Source organism: Eubalaena glacialis, unplaced genomic scaffold (genome assembly GCF_028564815.1).
Source record: "Eubalaena glacialis isolate mEubGla1 unplaced genomic scaffold, mEubGla1.1.hap2.+ XY H_2, whole genome shotgun sequence".
Classification (NCBI taxonomy): Eukaryota; Metazoa; Chordata; class Mammalia; order Artiodactyla; family Balaenidae; genus Eubalaena; species Eubalaena glacialis.
The window spans coordinates 2,580,111-2,603,076 of NW_026871156.1; the positions used below are offsets into that span (position 1 = coordinate 2,580,111).

The 22,966-nt window shown below is 42.5% G+C and overlaps 1 protein-coding gene across 1 annotated transcript; it reads right to left on the bottom strand.

Moving 5' to 3' along the window:
• Nucleotides 1–1,226: 1,226 nt before the first annotated feature.
• LOC133082984 (ubiquitin-like modifier-activating enzyme 1) lies at nt 1,227–17,509 on the bottom strand. Its single transcript, XM_061179647.1, is given in 27 exon segments — nt 1,227–1,440; nt 1,599–1,699; nt 1,804–1,905; nt 2,190–2,381; nt 2,500–2,592; nt 2,824–2,912; nt 4,396–4,582; nt 4,706–4,780; nt 5,441–5,482; nt 5,484–5,638; nt 5,860–5,923; nt 7,819–8,015; nt 8,138–8,246; nt 8,248–8,304; nt 10,241–10,396; nt 10,728–10,808; nt 10,900–11,004; nt 11,124–11,300; nt 11,424–11,570; nt 11,659–11,756; nt 13,625–13,758; nt 13,874–13,963; nt 14,195–14,302; nt 14,948–15,081; nt 15,176–15,344; nt 15,448–15,506; nt 17,425–17,509. Coding segments are annotated over 26 exon segments (3,054 nt in total). The 5' UTR covers nt 15,504–15,506; nt 17,425–17,509; the 3' UTR covers nt 1,227–1,304.
• Between the last annotated feature and the right edge of the window lie 5,457 nt (nt 17,510–22,966).

Here is a 22,966-nt window from a genome sequence, read left to right on the forward strand (position 1 = left end):
GAATGGGTAAGAGGGCTTTGTTGAAGTTTGCTTTAGAGAGAAGACTTGGCCACTGGACTGTCAACCTCACCACACCTAATGCCGCACTTCTATCTGTCCCATCCTTCTCCCAGGGAGAACCGGAGGTGATGCTGAGGTTTTCCATCAAGGATATTCACACAGCTATGAGCAGTAGTCAAAAAGGGAGAAGATGGGTAATTAAGGTGTGGTTTCTCCCAGCTGACGCCCTAAGTCTGAGGATGGTCAGGACTTTTTATATAAGAATTTATGTTCTTGCCGCGGACGGTTTTATAGCTGGGATGGTACTTAACTGCATGTAAAACTTTGATGGAGCTTCACAGGTGAAGGATGGAGTCCGGTCAGTCTTGACAAAAAGGCACAGTATTTAAAAATAGGATCTGAAAATAATAAACTTGGTAATAGTAAATGAAACTTGAAAAGGGCTCCCTGACAAGAATGATGCAGGAATGCAAATGGACAGGTGGTCAGTAGTCTCCACTGAGTCAAAGTTCCACTACGTTGCAAGGGGTGTAGCATCTCCTTTTGAGTTCTGGACGTGTCTTAGAAAATCAGCGTCCAATGTGCAGAAAGCTGGTCTAGCTACAGGGGAAAGCAGGGAGAATCTGGTTAGCGGGCAAGAAGGCAGATGGACAGGGCAGGAATATAGGTGAAAAACACATACCTATGGATGACTTCCTTTTACAGTGGGATTCCACCACTACAAATATAAAAGTAGCTGTGGGTGAGGGGGAGTTGAGAAATGACCCATGGAGCTATCTAGCAATACCCAACGTGTCCTCTTTTGGAAGAAAAAGTTGCTGATCGCCCTGTGCTACGCGGCTGCTTCCCACTAGCCATCCATTGTACACTTGGTAGTGTATATATGTCTATGCCACTCTCTCACTTCTATTTCTTTTTAAACAGAGAGGACAAAGGAAAAAATAGCAAACCCATGATTTACCAGAACAGTTGGATTTAATCTTTTCTCATAAGCTTGGAGGTGAGGCAAATTCCATGCTGGTGCGGAGGGGCTGAGCCTTTTGTATTATCACCTGAACCTACAGAGCTAAAGAAAGGCTGGTCTTTCCCGCAGACAACAGGGTGCGGGCCTTTGACAAAAGAAGGATATGACACACTTGGATTAATAACTCTTTATTAAGAATTCCAACTCCAAACAGTAGATAGCAGCAACAACAACAACAAAAAGTTCTCAAAAGAACTTAAGGCTCAGCTTTTGCCACAACTCTAAGAGAAACGGAAATAGATTGACTTGACTGAGAATGAGGTAGATGGGTGTAGAGGGATCAGCGAACGGTGTATCGTACATAGGGGACCTCCACATCCTCGCCGCTCTCATCCTTGCAGCACAGCTCAAGCACCAGTGCTTGAACGTGGTGTCCCAGCTGTCGCTTTGATACTCGTCTCACTATTGCTGTCACCCTGGGGTGAGGAAAAAGAGGGTCAGGGAAGTAGAAAGTGAGGAAAGGACTTACGGAGACAAATAAAGTAAGGAGAACAGTGAACATGAGTTGCATAGCTAGCTGATGCTTCCCACCCCAGGCAGGACCTGTTTCTGCTTGCCCACTGGCCCAACTCACGGCTGATTCAACCGTTCCTTGAGCTTGCTTGCTGTCATGAAAAAGGAGTAGAGCATGGATACACCTTGGGACAGCATGGTGATCTCTAACTTGTGCTCTGTCTGCAGAGGGTGGGAAGGAGGAGGGGCAACAGTGTCACTGGGATGGACAGTACCAGTAACCTGGGCAACCACCACCACAGGTGCAGTGAGTGAAGGGGCCTTACCTTAAAGTAGTCAAGGAACTGCTTGAGGGTCATCTCTTCACCATTAGGCTTCAGCCCCTGTAACTCAAAGTGATCCCACAATGTCCACTGCTGGTTATAGTACTGTGGGACAAAGCACAGAGTAAATCACAAAGAGTGAAAAGGGGGCAAGCCCAGATCACATGCTCCTCTTTCTTTCACGAACGTGCCAGTTCCATTCCTACTGTGCACAGGTTCAAACAATGAACAAAGGATACACAAAATTAAAGAAAGCCTCTCACCTGGTATGACGAAAACTAGAGCCAGTTCTACGGAGATAAGATGCACACAACCTCTACCCCGCCCCCACACACAGCGTCACTCACTGATGGGTAACACCAAAGGTTTCTATAAAAGCAAGCCCTTACCTGGTGATGGTGTGGGGCAAGGGGCTCAGAGAAGCTGAAAAAGGGCAGGGCCAAGCTGATGAAGCTGTTCTTATAGGACTCAAGCTGTTGGTGTCCCTGCACCACCTTGTACCGCTCCAGACATGCAAGGCCAACCATAGCTGCTGTGGTTGTGGCAATGGCTGGAATGATCTTCCCTGCAATCAACTTGCTCTGTAACACAGAAGGTGATGAGCAGAGGTAGTTGTTAGAGACGTTCAAGGTCTACAGAAGAGGTCAAATGTGGCAGACTCAAAGTTGGAAAGGGGTGCAAGGTTAGGTCTATTGTTGCCTTATGCCGGTCTGCAGGGGGAATGTTATAGTTCTCCGCCCGGAGATTGGATGCAGCCACAATGAAATCCATATGAAAGTTGCTGTCATCATCCTATTGTGAGTGGAGACAGAGGAAGAACAGGAGAGACAGAGTTAAAGGAACAAAAGGTTTCCTGGATACTGGGGACTGGGGTATATTCACCTCAATTACCTGCCAGACCAGCCAAATACTGGCCCAGACCACAAAAGATAATTGGGCCATGTGGCAGGCCTGTAATCCCCACAAAAGCTTAGGATGGCTCAGCCCATCCTCCTACACTGTAGAAGCTCCCCATCACAGCACCTTCTCAAAGTTGATGGGGTACATCTTGAACCCAGGGAGGCTCTCTGGGCTGGGCAGCATGGCCTTGAGCTCCTGCAGGCGGTTATCATCTGCAGAAAGGGAGGCAGTACATGTTAGTCCTTAGATACATGTTAGATCCCAGGCCAGGGTCTGAGGTGAAAGCAGGAGTCCAGGGTGGGGCAGAGATGTTCAGGCAGATAAAGGATTTGAAAAGGAGACACATCGTGGGAAAGAGTAAAAGGAAGGGGGAAAGATGGGGCAGAAAACACCTCAGAAAAGAAAAAGGCAGACAGGTGTGTGGGACATGGAGATATATCTAGAGCCACTGAGGGAAAGAGATAAAGCCACTAAGAAAGGATGTAGACAGCAGCACTAATCATAACAGATAGGCGGTGAAAGCAACAGAAGTTGTTCACTGATGAATGAGTGGATAGAAAAACGTGATCTATCCATCCAATGAAATATTAAGCCTTAAAATATTAAGCCTTAAAATCCATTCAATGAAATATTAAGCCTTCCAAAATGGAAGTCTACTATATTTAAAGATGGTTAAGATGGTAAATCTTTTGTGTTTCTTACCACAATTTTTAAAAAAAGGATGTCAATGAGAACATACTGAAAAAGAAAGACATAGCGAGAGAAGGGGAGACATGAAGGAAGATATAAGGGAAAACAGGAGACAGAGGGATAAAAGATACAGAAAGGGGCATTGGGGGAAAATGCACAGACAGGAAAGAAGAGAGTAATATGAAATGGGATAAACCTGAGAAAATTTGAAGAGGGAGACCAAGGGGAATAAAGGTGAAGATTTAGAGAATGTACAGAGAATGAGAAAGTACAAAATACCTGAAAGGGAGACAGGTAGGGAGATATATAAAGAAAATATACAAAGAGGAACATGAGAGAGTAGGTATTTGGGAAGGGAAATGCGGGAGATATATGAGGAGGGGAGAGATATACAGATGAAGAAATTGAAGGATATATACAAAGAAGATAAAACGTACTGGAAGACTTACAGAGCATGAGACAGGATAGGGGAGAGGGAGGGAAATTTGAGTTGGTGGGTAGTTATAGATGGAGAGATGAGGAGGGCTATCTTGAGAGGGAGATGAGGAAAGATATATGGAGGTTAAAAACAGGGTAAAGATGCATACCAAAGGAAGGTGGGGAGGTGGATGAGGAGATCTATAATGAAATGAACCAGGGAAGAAATCAAGGCAGAGAGACTACTGGTAAAGATCATATCCATTTGTCCCTGCACACAACCACAAAAAGAAACAGAGGAAAGAACAAAACAAAGCAAACACACACACACAGAAAAGAGACGGACAACTGGTGCACCTGAGAGAGAAAGGGTGGGAAGAACAAAGTAGTAGCGCATCAGAGAATTTGCCTCAACCAACCAACCTTATTTTAAATTGGAAGAAGCAAGGACCAAAGGACAGTGTGGATAAATCTCAGGCCTGAGATCTCAGAGCAGAGCCAGTGGCAAAACACAAGTACAGAGGAGGCTTGCATAGATAGGTGATAAGTAGGATGCTAGCTCTAGGCCAACTAGTTAAACACCCTCACCAACACAGGAAGGGGTCTGCAGCTCCTGGTCAGAAACATGCATCTTGACACCAGACTTCGGGGTGAACTCAGGGACCTGCACAGACCGAATGAGTATGGTCACAGCAGCTCGGTCCTGAGAGCCCCTCAGCCCACAGGTCTGGGCAAACAGGTTGGCAGCAGCTCTCACGTAGTCCAGATGCAGGGGCTAAGAGAAGGCAAGGTATGGAGGGGTAAGCCTATCAGTACTCACCTAAGGAGCCGCAGCCTCCTTCCCATCCACGTACCCACATTTTACCCGACTGTAGGGGACCCGAGGGAGGAGACTTACATTGCTGACATCAAAGATGAGCGGGTGTGGGCAGCGTTTAGGCCCAGACCAGAAAGGGGCTCCTGAGCTCGTAAGCTAGGAAAACAGAAAGATTGGGGGCAGTGGGACCTGAGAGGAGAGGTCTTTCTGATAATTGTGACTCCTCATTTTCAAGCCCGGAAGTCCCAACTTAGTATCGCTGGGCACTCACTTTGTGCCAGACGCAGAGCTATTTATGAAACTTTTATGGATTGCCAGGCATGTACTAACATAATATTTATTAACTTAATAAATATCAATTAGCCCTCATAAAACTCTCATGCTATTAGGTCACCATTATTCCTACTTCCTACATGAGGATACTGAGGTACAGATAGGGAATACATGATTATTAGTCCCAATATCAAATGCAGTTGAGACTTGAACCCACCTCGGTCCTGTGCTCTTAACACCAAAATTTCTCTTCTACAATCTCTATAGCCCTGACTGGGAATCTGGAATGACTCAACTCATATCTAAGGGAACTAGGTACCAAGTATCTTGCTTGAGAGACTAGGGACGGGCAGGTAGAGGACAGGGGTCGGGAGGAATAGGTCTTAGACTTCAAAAATCACTCGCTTAATCATTTTATGAGATCTCTGGGACTTGGTGGGCTTGCCACAACTGGATTAACTGCAATGAATCATGTCAAAAGCGTGTAGCAAGCCGTTTCCAGTAAGCCTATTCTGACAAATGGACCCCACAAGAGTGTAATACCAGGCTCGAGGGAAAGTTGTGCAGCAGCTGTCTGATGTTGTTGGGAGTACTGGGTGTGCCAGTGGTAGTAAGCCCAGGTCACACAGTCAGCCCATGTATATGGCCGCTGAAGCACCAGGCTGCGCTGCACAGCCTCCAGCACCTCCAGGGGTTGGGTGCCTGCCAGGTGCAGTGTTCTCTCCACAAACGTTGAATCTCCATCAAGAATTAGAGGGGACACAAACTCCGAATTACACAGTGATCCCAGAGTGAGCTTAACTCCATGAAAAGTCAGTCCTGACTCCCAAAGTTATAAGGCCCAAGGAATCATCAGTTTATTCGAAAAGTAGGCCAGGTCCTAAGTGTTACACTGGTTACACAATGCTTGGACTGACAGGCAGGAGACAGGGTGACGGAGGATTTGGACAGAATTACTCACATTAGGTACTGGTTGACGTTTTCTGCTGTCTGCTTGAAGAGACCTTCAAACTCATCCCGAGCCCAATGCAGACAGAGCAAATAAACACTACGTGGATTATGGGAAACAAATAAGTTTCTGTAGGCATTAGGAAGACCATCAGGAAATACAGCAAATAGGAAGAGCATGGCTGCTATGGGAGAACAGAGGAAAGAAGCCCTCCCAATGTGACTCCTCAAACTTGTCAAGCCCCCACCACTTCAATTTAAAAACCAATGATCTTAATCTGGGCAGAGGTTAATACACAAGTGTAGGGACTTCCCTGGTGGTCCAGTGGTAAAGAATCTGCCTTCCAATGAGGGGACATGGGTTCGATCCCTGGTTGGGGAACTAAGATCCCACATGCTGCGGGGCAACTATGCCCGTGTGCTACAACAAAAGAACCCACAACGAAGATCCAGCATGTCGCAACTAAGACCTGACACAGCGAAAAATAAATAAATAAAATTTAAAAATATTAAAAAAAAAATACGCAAGTGTACATCCATGCAGAATTTATTAAGATGCACACCTTACCCTAGGTATGTCATGCCTCAATAAAAGAAAAAGTTCACACCAAGTATAAAACATGAATGATCTCTATGCAGGTTCTGGGGACTGGGCAGAAAGTAAGATAGAGGTTTGCCCCCTGAGAATTAGGAGGTCGATAAATAGTCACTGGTGAAGTGATCTGGAGCATCTTGATGCTGGAAATCCAGGTTCAAATGCCAGCTCTGCCACAGTTTTGTGACCATCAGGTATATCTTTACTCGTGTATCCTCATTTCAAAAACATACACTGTAACAGTAAAACTACACCTCATGGAGTTAATATGAAATAAGTACACACGTGTATATTTAAAGCTTAGTTTGAAAGTCACAAGGACATATTAAGTGTAAATGCTTTACAGAAGTCCTGTGAGAGTTACTACTGTCATTCCAATTTTACAGATAAGGAATCTGAAGCATGAAGAGGTTAAGTCCAAGGGCACGTAGTGTATTTGTTTTAAAAGCCTTTTTATTGGCCTTTCTGCATGCTGGGTACAGAGAAACACAGTAATAGAACCATAACCTAGTAGAGGTTTTATATATATAGAAATGAACACACACACACAAACACATCTCTCTCTCCATCTCTCTGTATCTACACACACACACACACACACACACATACGCACACACACCCACACACACCCCCACACACCAACATGGGATGTATGGACAGGGAGAAAGACACATACTGAACTGAGTCCACAAGTATAAACTCATCCATTCTGGAAGGAAAAGTGACAGACTGAACTGTTACTGCTCATTTTCTTCCTATGCCCATACTTCCTAAACATAGCCTCAAAGACTGCATTAAGAATCATTTTGATAAAATGATGGTTATTTGTGGTTTGAAAGGGGACTGTAACTAGGGCTAAGTTCTGAGGGCCAGTTAATGGGGTGCTTTTACTTTGTCAATCTACATGATGGGTATGCTGTTTTGTATGTATGTGTACCATATAAACACAACTATGCTGACAAGCTATCAAACATATTTTGGGAAACAATTAGAAAATTAGTCCTAAATATGGACTTACTATTAGAGATATTTAAATAACTAGCAGAGATGATATTAAGTTAATTTTGTTCAACAAGAAAATAGTATCCTCTATACAAAGAAACATATCCTCACTTTTTAGATATACACTTCTTACATAAAGTATTTTACATGGTATAAATAATACTTCCCTGTATGTTTCCAAAATAAAAATTTCAAGTTAAAAAAACGTCATTTTGAAAAGCTTAGGCTGCTAGGTTTAAAGTGAGTGAAGGATAGTTAAAGAGAGGGCAGATGTTACATACACTGAGGCTTCATCATCTGAATAACAGGAGTTTGGTATCTGAGACACTGTCCAGGTACCTATCTGTTCCACCTTTCTCCCTGCAAGGCTGATCACCTGCAAAGTGTGCTCGATGGCATTCGGGAAGTTCTTCAGTGTGCAGATGGGGATGGACTTCTCAGGAGGGTCCTGGCTGGAGCTGTATGACTCTGTCAGGAAGGGGATAACCACTTGCACATTACCCTTGGTACCCAGTGTGCCTGACTCCAGAAGTGGCTTACGGCAGTACACACAGCAGCAGTCCACATACGTGTCTGTGAGAAAGCTGCAGCAGGCGAGGGTGGGGAAAATAACATCAGGATAGGACACGGTGACACACACTCCCTAAAACACACACATTACTCTCCCCTCATCCTCACCCACCCCCAAAACTCACGGGCATCCACATTGTCCAGGGCATTGGCCACACCATCCAGGTTTTGGAAGAAGTTATCATCATACACATGCTCTGTGTCAGGGCCCACACAGTTCTGATGGCTCATCACCCATGATGTGTGGATTTACCTGGCTCACAGCTGCAGCAGCTGTATCAGACTTCAATTTCTGGGTGGGGATGGAGAAACAGAACGGCCATTCATATAATCACCCAACAAAACTTTACAGAGCTGTTCTGAAAATTGATTTATGTAATGATGCACAAGACCTAGGCTCTGAGGTCAGGAGGCTCTGTGGTCTATGACAAATGCCACACAGCTTGGGCTGGGACAAATGGGGAATGGGGTGAATAAAAAAGGAAAACAGTGATACAATAGGAGACAATGGGTTGAATATCTGCTCTTTTGTCTACCGAACATCCATTGTTTTTTTTAGTTACTAGCACTCAGAGTTGGAGTGCATTCACCCAAAGAAAACCAAGGTCCTCTGAACTTACAAAAACAAAAAGGATCCTCTGAAAGTCCAAGTCAGATCACATTCCTTTCCTTCTCAAAACCCTCTCCTGATTCCCACTTTCACTAAGGGTAAAATGAGCTGGTCCCTATTACTTTTACAACCTTCTCTCTTACCATGGTCTGTCTCTGTCTCTATTCCTTAAACACAGCAGGCATATTCCAACCTCAGGGTTTTGCTCACACTGTTACCTTCACCTGACATACTCTTCCCTGAGATTTCTTCCTCTTCTCGTATATCATCTTTAATTCTCTGTGGAAATACCACCTTTCCAATGAGGATTTCCTTTACCACACTGCAAACCACCCTCTCATGGCACTTCCAATTCTTTATCTTGTTTTTCATTCTTGCCCCTACACAGTGTTTTTCACCTTCTAATGTTCTAACCACATACTGTGCTGTTGTATTTATTATTTGCTGTAGCAGTTGTCCAAAATAACGATCTTAAAAAGAGGTTTTTTTTTTTTTTTATGTGATGCACAGCTATCAAGATTTCCTACATTAGACATTTAAACTCAGAAAATTTTAAAATATTATTACTCCATTTAAAAATGGGAATAATTCCATTATATAGTACAAACATTATGAAAAAAAACTCCAATACAAAACTTTAATGACAGGAGTCAAACTGTATTTACAGTTTTGCAAATTTGTTTTAAGTTATATAATATCTTAGAAGATAGCTGAATTTTCATTATCTACTGCATTTAATCTATTACATGTTTTGCTTGAAAGATGTAAGGGACATCCAGCCTTACAGAAAAATGTTTCAATAACATTTTCAGATGAATGTTGATATTTTTTAAAAAATACATCAAAACTTGACAAGTGATAGTACTTTAAAGTTTAGTTGCAAGGTGAAATTCTGAATCCACATCAATACCCACTGGCTTTCTCTGTATTTTGAATGGTTCTTTACTTCATGCACAATTCTGTACCATCATGAATTGGTCTGGTCATTTGGAAAATACTGTGTCTTTGGGTTAGGGACAGCCTCCTAAAGTAGAGTGGAAAATTACCCTTTCACCTGATAAAATGAGGATAAAAAGGACATAATGTCTTAGTATTCTTAAAACAGTTGTGATCTTTTGGACTTGAGGAAAGAGTGCTGTCAACCTCCACCGCATTTGAGAATCTCTCATTTACTATGTCTTCTCACTAGACAAAGGCAGAAACCTTTCTTTTGCTATCTTATATATTCTAACTACTTAAGTATTACCTAGTATTTGCATCATAAAATGAAAGGAAAGATAAACAGTGAGCAGGCAAAAGTAACACTGAGCTTTACAGAAGACTTCCCAGATAGATCCCTCCATAACCTAGCTTCTGTAGTTCCACATTAGCCGTAACCAAAAAGCAAAGGAAAAAAAATGGGTGGGGACACGTGTAAACTCACAAATGAAAGATGTAATAAGTTCTCAATAAATATCTGCTGGAAGAAAGACTGAATGGTAGAGAAAGAGAAATACGGGAAGAACTGAAGGAAAGAGAGAAACAAAAAAGTCCTAAGGCAGTAAGACAGATAACAAGAAAAAGACAGGAGAAAAGTGAGAAACAAAGCTCAACCACTTACCATGTCCATTCCACTCACCTTGACATCCCAAGGCCGGAACAGAAACTGTCGATTCAGATTGGATTTTTCTATGGTGTCCATGTCTGTAATGGTGATTGCCCCGCCCTCCCCGCAGCCTAGCCCTATCATGGCAAAGTTCTTGAGCAGCTCACAGCCAATGGCCCCTGCACCCACCTGGGAGGTGGCCAAGAAGAGAGACAGAAGATGGTTAGAGTCACTGGGGTAACAAAGCCACTCATCAGTCCTCAATCCCCCTGGAGACGGCAAGAGAGGGTAAGAGGATCTACTACTGCATATTTAAGTCCCAGGGCCAAAAAAATCCATGGTCATCTAAGGAAAGAGGCACAAGACCAGGGAATAAAGGACCTGGTATGAAGAAAATGCAAAAGGGATGAGATGAGGGTACAACCAAACACCCTCCCTTGTAAGCCAAGAGGAGACTCCAGAAGAGGTGGCCAGAGGCTAGGGGACATAAAGGTAGCTTTTGACCAAAAGGATCTCTCACCAAGAAGTATCTCTGCTTGCCCAGCTTCTCTTGCAGGCCGGAGCCAAATACAGCCACCTGCCCATCGTAACGGTTCCGGCACTGAGTCACGTGAAGGGAAGAGAGGGTTAGAGAAAAGGAACCTTAAAAAGAACCACAACAATGCCTTCTCCATGGGCCCCCAATCACATACTGGAAGGCACTTGTCCTCTGTAAAGGCCTCTTTGTCCTCAGGGAGACACTAAACGGCATCAAAGTACAGCCACTGCATAACAGGCATAAACTTTCCAGAGCAGGCCTGAGGAGGGGGTAAGAAAGAGGAAATGATCACTGGTTAATCAGAGCTGGACAGCAAGTAGCAGAGCCAGGAAGGAACCTGGCCCACTCCCAGCACTGTCCTTCTCCACTCGCACTGACCTTCATAACCTCCTGGGCAGCCACGCCCCCAGTGAAGGAATTTATGGGTGCCAGATCCCCAGCAGCCACATAAGCCAGCTTCCGGATGAGGTCTTCATCCAGACTGCTTTGCTGCACTGCTGGCAGAGCTTGAGCATTCACAGCCTGTGCTAGGGTCACCAGTTCTGTTGCATCCTCCTGGAAGGAGAAAAAGAACAATCACACCACTGTGGGGAGAGGGAGAGGTAGAAAAACTAAATAGATGAAGAGGCATAGTGGAGCTTTGGTTCAAGGACCTGGCTGGCTTGCCCACCCATCTACCTCATTGTGGGGCCGAGGGGGCTGGCCATGCTGAGCACAGAACTGGTGCAGGGCCTGGAAGCCAATGTGCAGCTGTGGAGGGCGAGAATACTAGGCAAAATCTGTTATCACAAAGTCTGGCACTGCCAGTGAAGTGGGCAAGGATTTCTGTGGAGAGCAAGATATCAGAACCAAAAAAAGTAAAACACGTAGAGATGCCTGGAACCCTACAGCACACCCTCCTGCTCATACTCACAAAGCTTATCTTCTTAGTTACTTTGACCTGACTGACAACGCCTCCACAGATATAGTCACAGAAATTGGAGCTATCACAGATACTAAAGGCGTAGGGACCTGGGGGATGAAAAGAATGAAGGGTTATCTGTCAATTCATTCCCTCCCAAGATCAACAGCACTATCAAAACAAGAATGGGAAAACCTCCCACTCTCTTCCTCCCCCAACCCCCTCCCCCATACAGTGGGAGTTTGGAGTTAACAGATGTAAACTATTATATATAGAATGGATAAACAACAAGGTCCTACTGTAGAGCACGCAGAACTCTATTCAGTATCCTGAGATAAACCATCATGGAAAAGAATATGAAAAAGAATGTGTATATAGATAACTGAGTCACTTTGCTGTAAAGCAAAGAGTAGCACAACATTAAACATTAAATCAACTATCCTTCAATTAAGAAATAAAAATAAGGTATAGTGCATCATAAAAAAAAACCAACAAAAACACAATGCTGATTTCTTCAGACAGCACAGGTATGCTATGCCTAAATGCCACTCTAGAGAAAAAGTAAGCCCTGAGACGATCCAATGGCAACTACATAATTTCTCTAGAACAAACTCAAAAATGTTAAAGGAACACAAAACGCAACTCCAAAAAGCTAACATTCACAATTACCTTCCATCCATCAAAACTTACCAGAACATGGATCTGTGGCTTTAGTTTTCATCAAATTTGTAAATTTTTGGCCATTATTTCTTCAAAAACTCTTTCAGCCCACACCTTTGTTGGGAATTTCTTTGACATGTGAAATATATGTATAATAGTTGTTTTAATGTTCTTGACCAGTGATTTTACATAACAGATGTGATTAACAAATTAACACACAAGAAAAAATTAGGAGATTTAACAAAGTAGAAGAAACTACCCGAAATACAACAAAGAGGCGGGGAAAAAGACAAAAAAGTCCAGTGGCCTAATATACACGTAATTGGAGTTCTGGAAAGAGATAATGGGGTGGCAGTGAGCTGCGAAAGTAATATTTTGAAAAAAACTATGGCCAGAAATTTTCCCAATTTGATAAAACTATAAACCCATAGTTAATATAAATTTAATAAACTGCAAAAGAGACACGGAAAAAACTATACTAATGTGTATCATAATTCCATTGATTAAGATCAGTGATAGAGACAAGCACATTAAATACAGAAAAACAAGGATAAGAATAGCAGACTTCCTGTGGAAAACAAGGCAGGAAAGACAATAGAGCAATATCTTTAAAGCAATGAAATCTAAAATGCTACACTCTGTAAAAACATCTTTCAAAAACACAGGCAAAATGAAATTTCAAGCATTAAAACGCTAAAAGAATCACCACCAGCAGACCCCAATCCACAACATATGTTAAAGGTTTTCTTTGGCAGAAGAAAAATGGCATCAGATGCAAATCTAGAGCCACAGAAAAGTATACTGGAAATGGTGATATGTGGGTAAAAATAAACTTTCTTAAATCTTTTCAACAGTATAACTGTGAAGTCAAAAATAATGTATTGAGAAGTTTATGACATAAAATATACAATGACAGCAAATGGTGAACCAGAAAGTGGAAATATTTCGTTGTAAGTTTTTCTTTAATATGTGCGGTGATGAAGTATTACTTAGAGATTGTTATACTATACACTCTAAAACAGTTTAAAAAAAAAAAAAGAGATATAGTCAATGGGCCAAAAAATAATAATGGAATCAAATACTAGTGGTATAAACCTTTTCTGCCTGTAGCTCAGTTCACATGTCTTTATTAAGGCTACCTGGACACACCTCTTCTAAGTCTCAAGTCAGATTTCAGAGAGGCATCTCCTCTTGGACTTTGGTACAAGTCAAGACTACAGATATGTGTCACCTCTTGGGCTGTGGGTCAGCCCACACCACAGGGACAATTCTCTGTTTGATCTGGGCAACCATTTCTTGCCCCCCAGTCTTGGCATACCCAGGACTTTGATCTCTAGGGGACTGATGCCATTGAGTTCATTCATGCCCTGAACTTCTGTGAAGGAGACGAAGTCACCGCTCTCAGACCCGTGTCGGGCCTCATCCAGGCAGCTTACAACACCAGGGTTGTCCCGGTTGGAAGAGAAGTAAAGAAAGCCTCAGAGGTAGGATCAGGGTACCAGGAGCATAAAGGAGGACTATGGCTACCCACATGCCTGCCAGAACCCCTGGGGCCAATCTCCTTACCTTGGTAACCATAGAAATCATAGCACTGAGAGGCTGTTCCCCATTGGAGTCCGTCAGGATCATCTCCTCTCCAAAGTCACAGAACAACTGCCTGTAAAAGGAGACAACAGGAATGCTGCCTGAGACCCTTAGACATAGCGAATACTTCCTAAGAAAGCTTAGCCATCACTGCTGGCAATCAGTGCTCATGCCAACTGGGGAGAGGTGAACATGGAGAATGGAAAACCTGGTGGGCTGAGAGTAGCATTACGGCACTGGGAGCCAGGGGGTCTTAGCCTGGGCTTGGAAGGAGCTGGGGATAAAGGAAGAAGCAGGCACTCACCCAAACAGACCCCGAGTGTCTGCCACCACCAGCTTGATTCCATGGCTGTGACAAAACTCACCCACCCGCAGCTGGTCCTCCAAAGGAGAGTTGGTAAGGACCACCACCGGTAACAAGAAGGAAGCTCATGCAAAGGGACTGGCACTGGGGTGAAGGGAAATAAGAAAATAAAGGAGAAAGGCAGGCCAGGGGTTGGCAGAATGTCAGGACTAACGCTTACTGGTTCAGACCTTTTCTACAAATATTTACAAAGTATGTGTGTCATACTCAGTGAGGGTAAAACTCAATGAAGAGCAATATGAAACCCCAGACTATGACAAGAAAAGTAAAGCAGTATTAGGAGGACAGAATTTGAAGACAACTAATTCACTTATTTGAAAAACACCCATTCCTGCCTGCCTACAACCCTGCATGTCCTGGGAGTCAAACAATGAGTCACAGTCTGTTCCCAGTTAAAGTTTGGGTTTATCCCCAAATCCTACACTCATTTGCTTCAATTCTCAAATAAAACAAAAGAACAAAAGAACAAAGCAAAGCCTGCTCGGCGATGATTTGTAGGGCATCTTTGAATTCCCTTCCTTATTCACCAGGATAAGTTCCTACTGCTGCATCAGGAGTTCCAGTGCCCAAGTTCTCTGGGAAACCCCAGCGCAAGCACCCACAGGGTGGTCCATTAAATAAATACTGAACAAACCAACCAGGAAAAGGATCTAAGAGTGTAAGTCAGGAGGCAGGGTGATGCTGCAAAGTACCTGGAAACCACTAAGGACGTCATCAACAAGGGCCCCAGTGTAGGTGGTGACGGGCACATAGCTGTTGAGTTCAGCAAGGCGGGGCTGTGATGCCTCAGCCCGGTTCTTACCGATGTCCTCCTCCCTTAGGTAGAACTACAAGAAGGTACAAGAAGGAAAGAAGTGAAGTGAATGCAGACACCAGGGGGTTTGGTGCTTGGGCAAGGGGAAGGGATCCAGGAAGAGGTACCTGGGATGAGAGGTCAGCCCACTGGGCAGTGCCCTGGTCATGGAGGGTGGCAGCTTTGACCCCACCAAGGATGATATTCTTCGCAATCTCCACCCCTAGGCCCCGAAGGCCCGACACCAGCACACTGGCTGTCTGGAGATGCTTCATAGCCTCATGGCCCAGGACATACCTGCCAGATTTGAAGGAGACTCTGGGTCAGGGCTTGGCCCACCCAACTCTATCCTCTCTGTGCCCCTCTCCTCCTTCACACTCCCAGGCTCAGCCAAACTCACAGCTGCCGGGAGTAAAGACCCTCATCTACGTCCGTTGCACTGCCTGTTTTTGGCATTCCCTAGGAATGGAGGGGAAAAAAGCTTCAGCAAGACAGCAAAAAAACGCTTAAATAAGAGGTACTTTCCCACCAACCACAATACCATCCCACCTCCAAGATTTAGGGAAAAGACACTCATGTTGGTTGGTTCTGGTGGCACTTTGAACATTACAGAACATGCAGAAGGGCAATTAGAACTTGGTTTTGGATCAGGTCCAGACATACAACGTTTCTTCGATCGTGGCAAAGTGGACATCTTTAGAAAAAGGGTCAGAGGTGAGCCAGATACGGGGAGGCTTTTCTGTTTTGTTAGTGGTAACGCTGGTGGAGAGAAGGACTTAAGTACTAGCATCCTCATTTCAAGAACAGAAACATGAAGACATGCTAGGTACTAGAGCTACTCTGAGAGGAAGGAAAGAGGAGGCTGAGCTCAGACAGCTGATATTCCCTAGGAATGGAGGATAAAAAGTTTCAGGAAGATAACAGGCTAAAAGACTGAGTGAGCAGACACTGGCTAGATTGTGAGTCTGGCTGGGCTTCTGTGACTAATGATGCAGAGCACCATGCAGGCTGAACAGATGCTGAGAAGGGGATCTAGTATGATGGAAGCGTGCTGGGGGAGGGGTTGTATAATAATGATATAGGGGCCTATGAGGCTGAAAGCAGACGTTGAGGGCTTCTGAATGAAGATATTGGCAACTTGAAAGGCCCTAGGGGAGACTATAAGGCAAGATGTGGAGTAACAGGATCTTAAAAGAAGGTAGGAAAACCTGTTTGCTTTTGAATGCACAGGTAGAGCCCTGGGCAAGACTGTGAAGGTGAGTCTCTGATTAGGGTGGTTAGAGCCAAAATCTGAAAGGGTCTATCAAAACCTGGTGCAGTGACGGGGGACTGGGAAGCGATGTCTGGCAGATTATGTATCTGAAGAATTCCTACCTGGTATCTGGTCCCTTGGGAGCTTCTGAGGGAAGTTACTTGGGATTATCTGGAAAGAATTCTGAGACGATGAAAAAGGGGGGTATTTTCTAACAGCAGATATTGGGTTAGTAGTAAAGCATTTTAGTGAAGGACAAAGTTGGATTCGGAGGTGTTTTTGATGGCAAATGCTAAAATGGAGTTTGGGAAGGTCGACGACTAAGTAGAAATTCTGGGTGTAGGGACATTTCTTGAAGATGCCATAGAAAGGAAGGTCTTTAACGGCAGGTAATAAAGGTCTTTAAAGGGAAATGCTAAAAAAAATTTTTTTAAGTAGAAATGCTGCGTACAGAGTGATCTCTGACAGATGCGGCTACCAGGGTGAGATGTGAGGAAGGGGTCTCTGAGAACGAGTCAGGGTCTGTGGTATTCCATAGTGGTGTACTTTTTTAGCTCTGAAAGGTGATTAGGAGGAGGAAAAAAGGGAGTGAAGTGTGAGTAAAGATGTTAGAGAAAGGTCTCTTTTAGGGAAATGAGACGGAAACAGACCTTGACAGGGCTCCGGTTCCCCTTGGAAGCTGTGAGGATAGTAATTTTGGTTTAAGGTCTTCCATGTAATACATTGACTGGGAATATTGAATCTGGTGCTATAACATGCTAGATCTGTGAGGGAATAAGGTTCTTGGCTAGATATGTTGGACCCGAGACTCTACAGGTAGGAACTGGGCCTCTGGAGCCCTGAGGTCAGATTCCAGAACACAAGGAAGAAAGAGTAACGTCGGCCCCGCCCCAGCATCCGCCCCTATGCCGTCTCTTCAGCCCAGTTAGCCACCTCCAAGACCCTCCCGAAAACCCTGCCCGGGGAGAGGTGCCGAGAAAGGCCGTTTGTTACAAATGCCCGTTCCCAGGGTCGCTCCGCCGCCAACTCCAAGTGGAGCCGAAGCCAAGCCCGGCCACCGCCCTCTTTTTACTCCTCCTCCCCCGCCGACTGGCTGGAGGAGAGCTGCAGCCGCCGCAGCCTTACCCTCTTCCACTGACCACGTCTCCTTTACCTCAACCGCCGAGATAAAGCGGCGGCCGCTGAGCCGGAAGCCCAAACAAAAAGTTTGGTCCTACTCGCCGTCGCACCGGTAGTGAATCACTGGTGACGTCAGCAGCCCTTGTGTGACTCATTACGTGTGCTGCCGGCAGAAGGAAAACAGCTCCATCTAGTGGCTGCATTCAGTAAAATGGGTATAAACTGAAACACGCATAGTTACATCACTGAATCCCTCTGAGGGAAGACAGCAAGCTAGAGAAGTCAAGACTTTTGGTCTCGAATTATACAAGACTCTAGGTGTTAACGGCCTGAGTGGAAGTCCGTGCCGAAAGAGACTTGCAACAGAGGCATATGAAACCAAACGGGTGCTAAAGTTTCCCGGAACTGCTTATGGTTCTTTTTAACAGCACATATTTTAAGCATTTAAAATTTCTACCCTGCCACCTGAGCGCTCTGATTTCCATTACCACTCTTGAACTTAATAAGTGACTAGGGACCAATGCCTCACTGTCCTCTTCTATACAACTGTGATAACAGCAGCCACCTGATATGGTCGATATGTTATGAAATTTGAAATGTTACGTACATGGAAATAAGATTAAATGAATAATCACTATTGCGTAAAAAGTTTACAGCAATGCTGTCTATGCCCTAAACACTAAATGTTAAGTTTAAATATTAACGTAAAATTTATATGTTAATACATGTTTTTCCTATTAATATGAAATTGATTATGGGTGAGGATATACCCAGGCACCAGAGAAACCTCCATTTGGGGACATGATTTCATAATGAGGCCTTGAAACACCCTTCCAGAGTGATCCTGAAAGCATAATGCTAATGTTACCAGTGCCCATGAAATAAGAAAAACACAGTACCAAGTCATCATAGGCACCACCATTTAACAAACCTCCTGATACACAATAAGCACCCAATGCATTTCTATGGAATAATGATAAGATATGACATTAACTGTTTGCTAATATACAGTACACCTGTGTCTCTGACATTCCGCCACTGGCATGCTCAGAAAAACATCTGGTAGAGTACACTGTAAAAAGATCTGGTCCCATGCTTTTATTTGTGGAAATTTTGATTACTAATCCAACCTCTTTGTTACAGGTCTATTCAGATTTTCTAGTTTTTTACTTAGTTTTAGTCACTCTGTTTTTCTAGTAATTTGACTATTTCATATAGTCAAAAGTAATGTCCAAGCGAATTCCTAACAATTCTCTTTATTTCTGTATGGTTTCATAGCAATTTTATCTTATTCATTCAGGTTTCGGTAATTGAGTCATCTCTCTCTCTCTCTCTCTTTGTTTTTTCAGTCAACCTAAGGTTTTTCAGTTTTAATAATCTTGTCAAAGAACCAACTTTTGGTTTTTGTTGATTTTCTTTACTCTTTTTCTATTTATATTATTTTATTTATTTTCATACTAACCTTTATTATTTTCCTCTTTCGCTTTGCTTTGGGGTTAGATTTTTTTTCCAGTTTCTGAACCCTTTCTTCCTTTTTATGTAGGCTTGCATATATGTGTGTGTGTGTATATGTATATATGTGTATATATACATATACACACACACACACATATATTCCTCTGGGTTCTGCTTTTGCCGTATCCCATGTTTTGGTATGTTGTGTTTTCATTTTCATTCACTTCAGAGTATTTTCCAATATCCCTTGGACACTCTTTGACTCATTGATTACTTAGGAATGTGCTGTTTAGTTTCCACATATTTACAAGTTTTCACAATTTCCTCCCATTATTGATTTCCCATTATTCATTCCTTTGTGGTCAGAGAGCATATTTGGTGTGATTTAAATTATTGACACTTGTTTTATGGCCTAACGTAAAGTCTATCCTGGAGAACATTCCTAGTTCACTTGAAAGGAGAGTGTATTCTTCTGTCCTTGGGAGGAATTTTCTGTACATGTCTGTTAAGTCCACTTGGTTTATATTATAGTGTTGTTTAGGTCTTCTCTTCCCTTGGTGATCTTATGTTCTGTCATTTATTTGGATATACTGTTGAACCTATTTATTTCTCTCTCAAATTCTGTCAGTTTTTGATTCAGGTATCTGGAACTGTTTTGTTAGGTGAGCATATGTTTATAATTCTTACGTATTTCAACAGATTTCCCCTTTATCAATAATATATTATTAATCTAATACAATAATATAGTAATATATACTGTCATTTGTCTCATAAAATTTTTTATTTAAAATCTGTTTTGTCTGCCATTAGTATAGTCACTATAGCTCTTTTTTGGTTATTGTTTGCATGAAACTTTTCTTTGCAACTTTTTACTTAAAATCTATTTGTTTCACTCTAAGATTTGTCTCTTTGACAACATGTAGTTGGTCATGCTTTTAAAAAATCCATACTGCCATTCTTCTTTTTAATTGGACATCTTCTAGTGTACCATTTTTATGGTTATTTGTTATTGCTTTTACTATATACATTTTAGAGTCATTTTATTAGTGGTTGCTCTGGAGTTAGGTTGTTATAAATTAAACTGACAGTTTCTAACAATCTAGCTCAGATTAATACCAACTTAATTTCAAAATAAGAATTTTTGCTTTTATGTAGTTTATCCCCCTTTTTCATGTGTTGTTTTTATCATAAATTACATCTTTATACACTTTATACATCAGCACCAATTAATAATTTTTTTTCCTATGGAGTTGTGTTTTAAATCTGGTAAGAGAAAAAAAGTAACTGCATTAGTTTACTATTGTTGCTGTAACACATTTCCAGAAATTCAGTGGTTTAAAACATTACAAATTGTTCTCTTGCAATCCTAAATGTTAGAAGTCCCAAATCCGTTTTACTGGGCTAAAGTCAACATGTTGGCAGGACGGGGTCCTTCTGGAGGCTCTACTGGGATAATACATTTCCTTGCCCTTTTTTGCTTAGTGGTTGCCAGTATTCCTAGGCTAGTAACCCCTTCTACTATCTTCAAATACATCACTTCATTATCTACTTCTGTCATCACACTGGCTTCTCCTCTGACTCCGACATCTCCTGCATTCCTCTTATAAGAAACATTTTGATTAGATCCACCCAAGATAACCCAAGACAATTTCCCATCTGAAGACTCTAATTTAATCATATATGCAAAGCTTTTCTGCATAAAATAACATACATGTCCTGGGGATTAACATGTGGGCATATTTTGGGACTATTATTCAGACTACAATCATACAAATAAAAAATTCGTTTAAATTATCCTCTGTATATACCTATATAATTACTTTTACTGTTGTTCTTTCTTTCTCTGGATTTGAGTTAACATCAAAGGGTCTTTCATTTTAGTTTGGACTCCCTCCAGGAATTATCTCATCTTGTACGGCAGATAGCAATAAATCCTCTCCGTTTTTTGTTTTGTCCTCATTTTCAAAAGATGGTTTTGCTGGATATAAAATTCTTGGTTGACAGTTTTTGTTTTTGTTTTTTTCTTTTAGCACTATGAATGTCATCCAAGTGTCCTCTGCCCTGCATGGTTTCTGATGAGAAATCTTTGTTTTTGGTCTAATTGAGGATCTCTTACATGTGATGGGTTGCTTCACAGTGCTTTCACAATTCTCTCTTGGTTTTTGGCTTTCAGTAGTTTGATTATAATATGTCTTGGTATGGATCTCTTTGAGTTTATCCTGCTTTGAGTTTGTCTAGCTGGTTGAATCTGTATGTGGATGTTTTGCATCAAATTCGGGATGTTTCTTGGCATTACTTCTTCAAATTTTCTTTCTGCTCCTATAATTATTTTGGCAACTCCCCAGGGTAAAGTTAATTTGCACTGGGTGAGCTCGAAATTATGTCAAATACAGACAGTCTTGCAAATGGAGTCTTCCAAGGAACACCTCAGACACATCAGATAACGACAAATCTTTGGAGGTGAGGTTCTGAAAGAATTCTCACTTTGTTCTACTCCTTCTGGTGGCTACTGGGATGCAAAAGGAATGCATGCTATTTCAAAGTGTACCATTATTAAGTTGGAAAAAGCAGGATGGGATTGGGACAATTTAGTCTCTAGAGCTTGCTGATCTTACCAAGATTCAGTCTAGAGTTTGCTGACCTTACCAAGATTCAGTCATTTTTAAACACATAAATACTCCCCTAGTTCCTCTAAAAATTTGTCAGTTTCCAGAGTTCTGAAAAAGTTGAGTCACAACTTTGTAGTTTTGTAATGGAGAGAATTTTTGGAGGGCCTTACTCTATCATTTTCTGACATAACTCATTAGCTGTCCTTCCTTAGGAAGAAACAAAGGTTTTTTTGTGTTTCAGCTCAAAGGTGAGCCAAGAGAAGTGTTGGACCCTCACAGTAATTCTTTCCATGATTACTAGCTGTGTGACCTGAAGACAGGCACCTCACCTCTCTGGGCCATCTATAAAATGAGGATAATAATTGTAACTTACCCCAGTGGTAGAGTTTAAATGACTAAATTTGAATAAAGTGCTTAAAAAAGAGTGTGACACACGGTAAGTACTACCTAATTAACATTAGTAGTTGGAGTACTATTAAATTGCTTGGTGTATTATGACACCTGATAAAGACTTACATTCCCCACACTGTAAAGTTCATGTAAGTATTTGCTGTTCTTCTTAGCCTCACCTTCATACCACCAATGGATGCTGCAAAAATATTGCCTGTGATCACACAGCTGGCAAAGAACAATGCTGGATTTTTAATTTAGAACCTTTGCAGGTAACTGACATACTGGACCGGAAGGCTTTTCCCTCCTCATATACAGAAGTATCTACTCCTTCACTAGATGCAAGGCTCCAAACTCTATAACCTGTTAGGGGAATCTATACGTGGTTTATGTACATGAATGAGCAAAGACCATACTCTTCATGACACATGTACAACTGTCCTAAAAAAAGGCTCTCTATATTGGGACTATACTCTCCCTCATGAATAACCAATTCATATAGTTAGGTACGATTATATCTGTGTCCCTTCAGCACAATTGTCCTTTCTCCTTTCCTGATAAGAAGGGCCCCATATCTTCATGAATGGTGAATAAAGCTATAGCAAATGAAGTCCTAATGGTACCCTGTTTCTCAGCAAGATCCTAGTTGACTAGGCTCCAGTATCCCTTCTTAGCCTAAGTTGAAGAATATCCTTGCAAAAAAAGTGAGCGCCGATGCATCCAATCTTATTGACCCAGGTCCCCAAATGCTTGAAGGACCCTATAATGGAACCTGGGTCACAAAGGCCATTTTGGCAAGCTCCCAACACTTTTACTAGGACCCTTACTTAAACAATCTTCCTCAAATCCTGCCTTGATTAGAAATCTCAAATTTTACCCAAATCCACCTCCCTTTGGAGAACACTGCAAATACCGTGTGCTATCGAAACATGGACACCAAAGACCACCCCCCAAATATTCCTGAGCCCTATTGCAAAAGGGTATGCCCCCAAAGAGACTTCCAAATCCCTCCCCTCAGTCCCTATACACTACCTCCTATAGGTCCCCTCCAAAATAGACATCCCCTAAATGGCGCCTTGTCCATAGACCCAAAG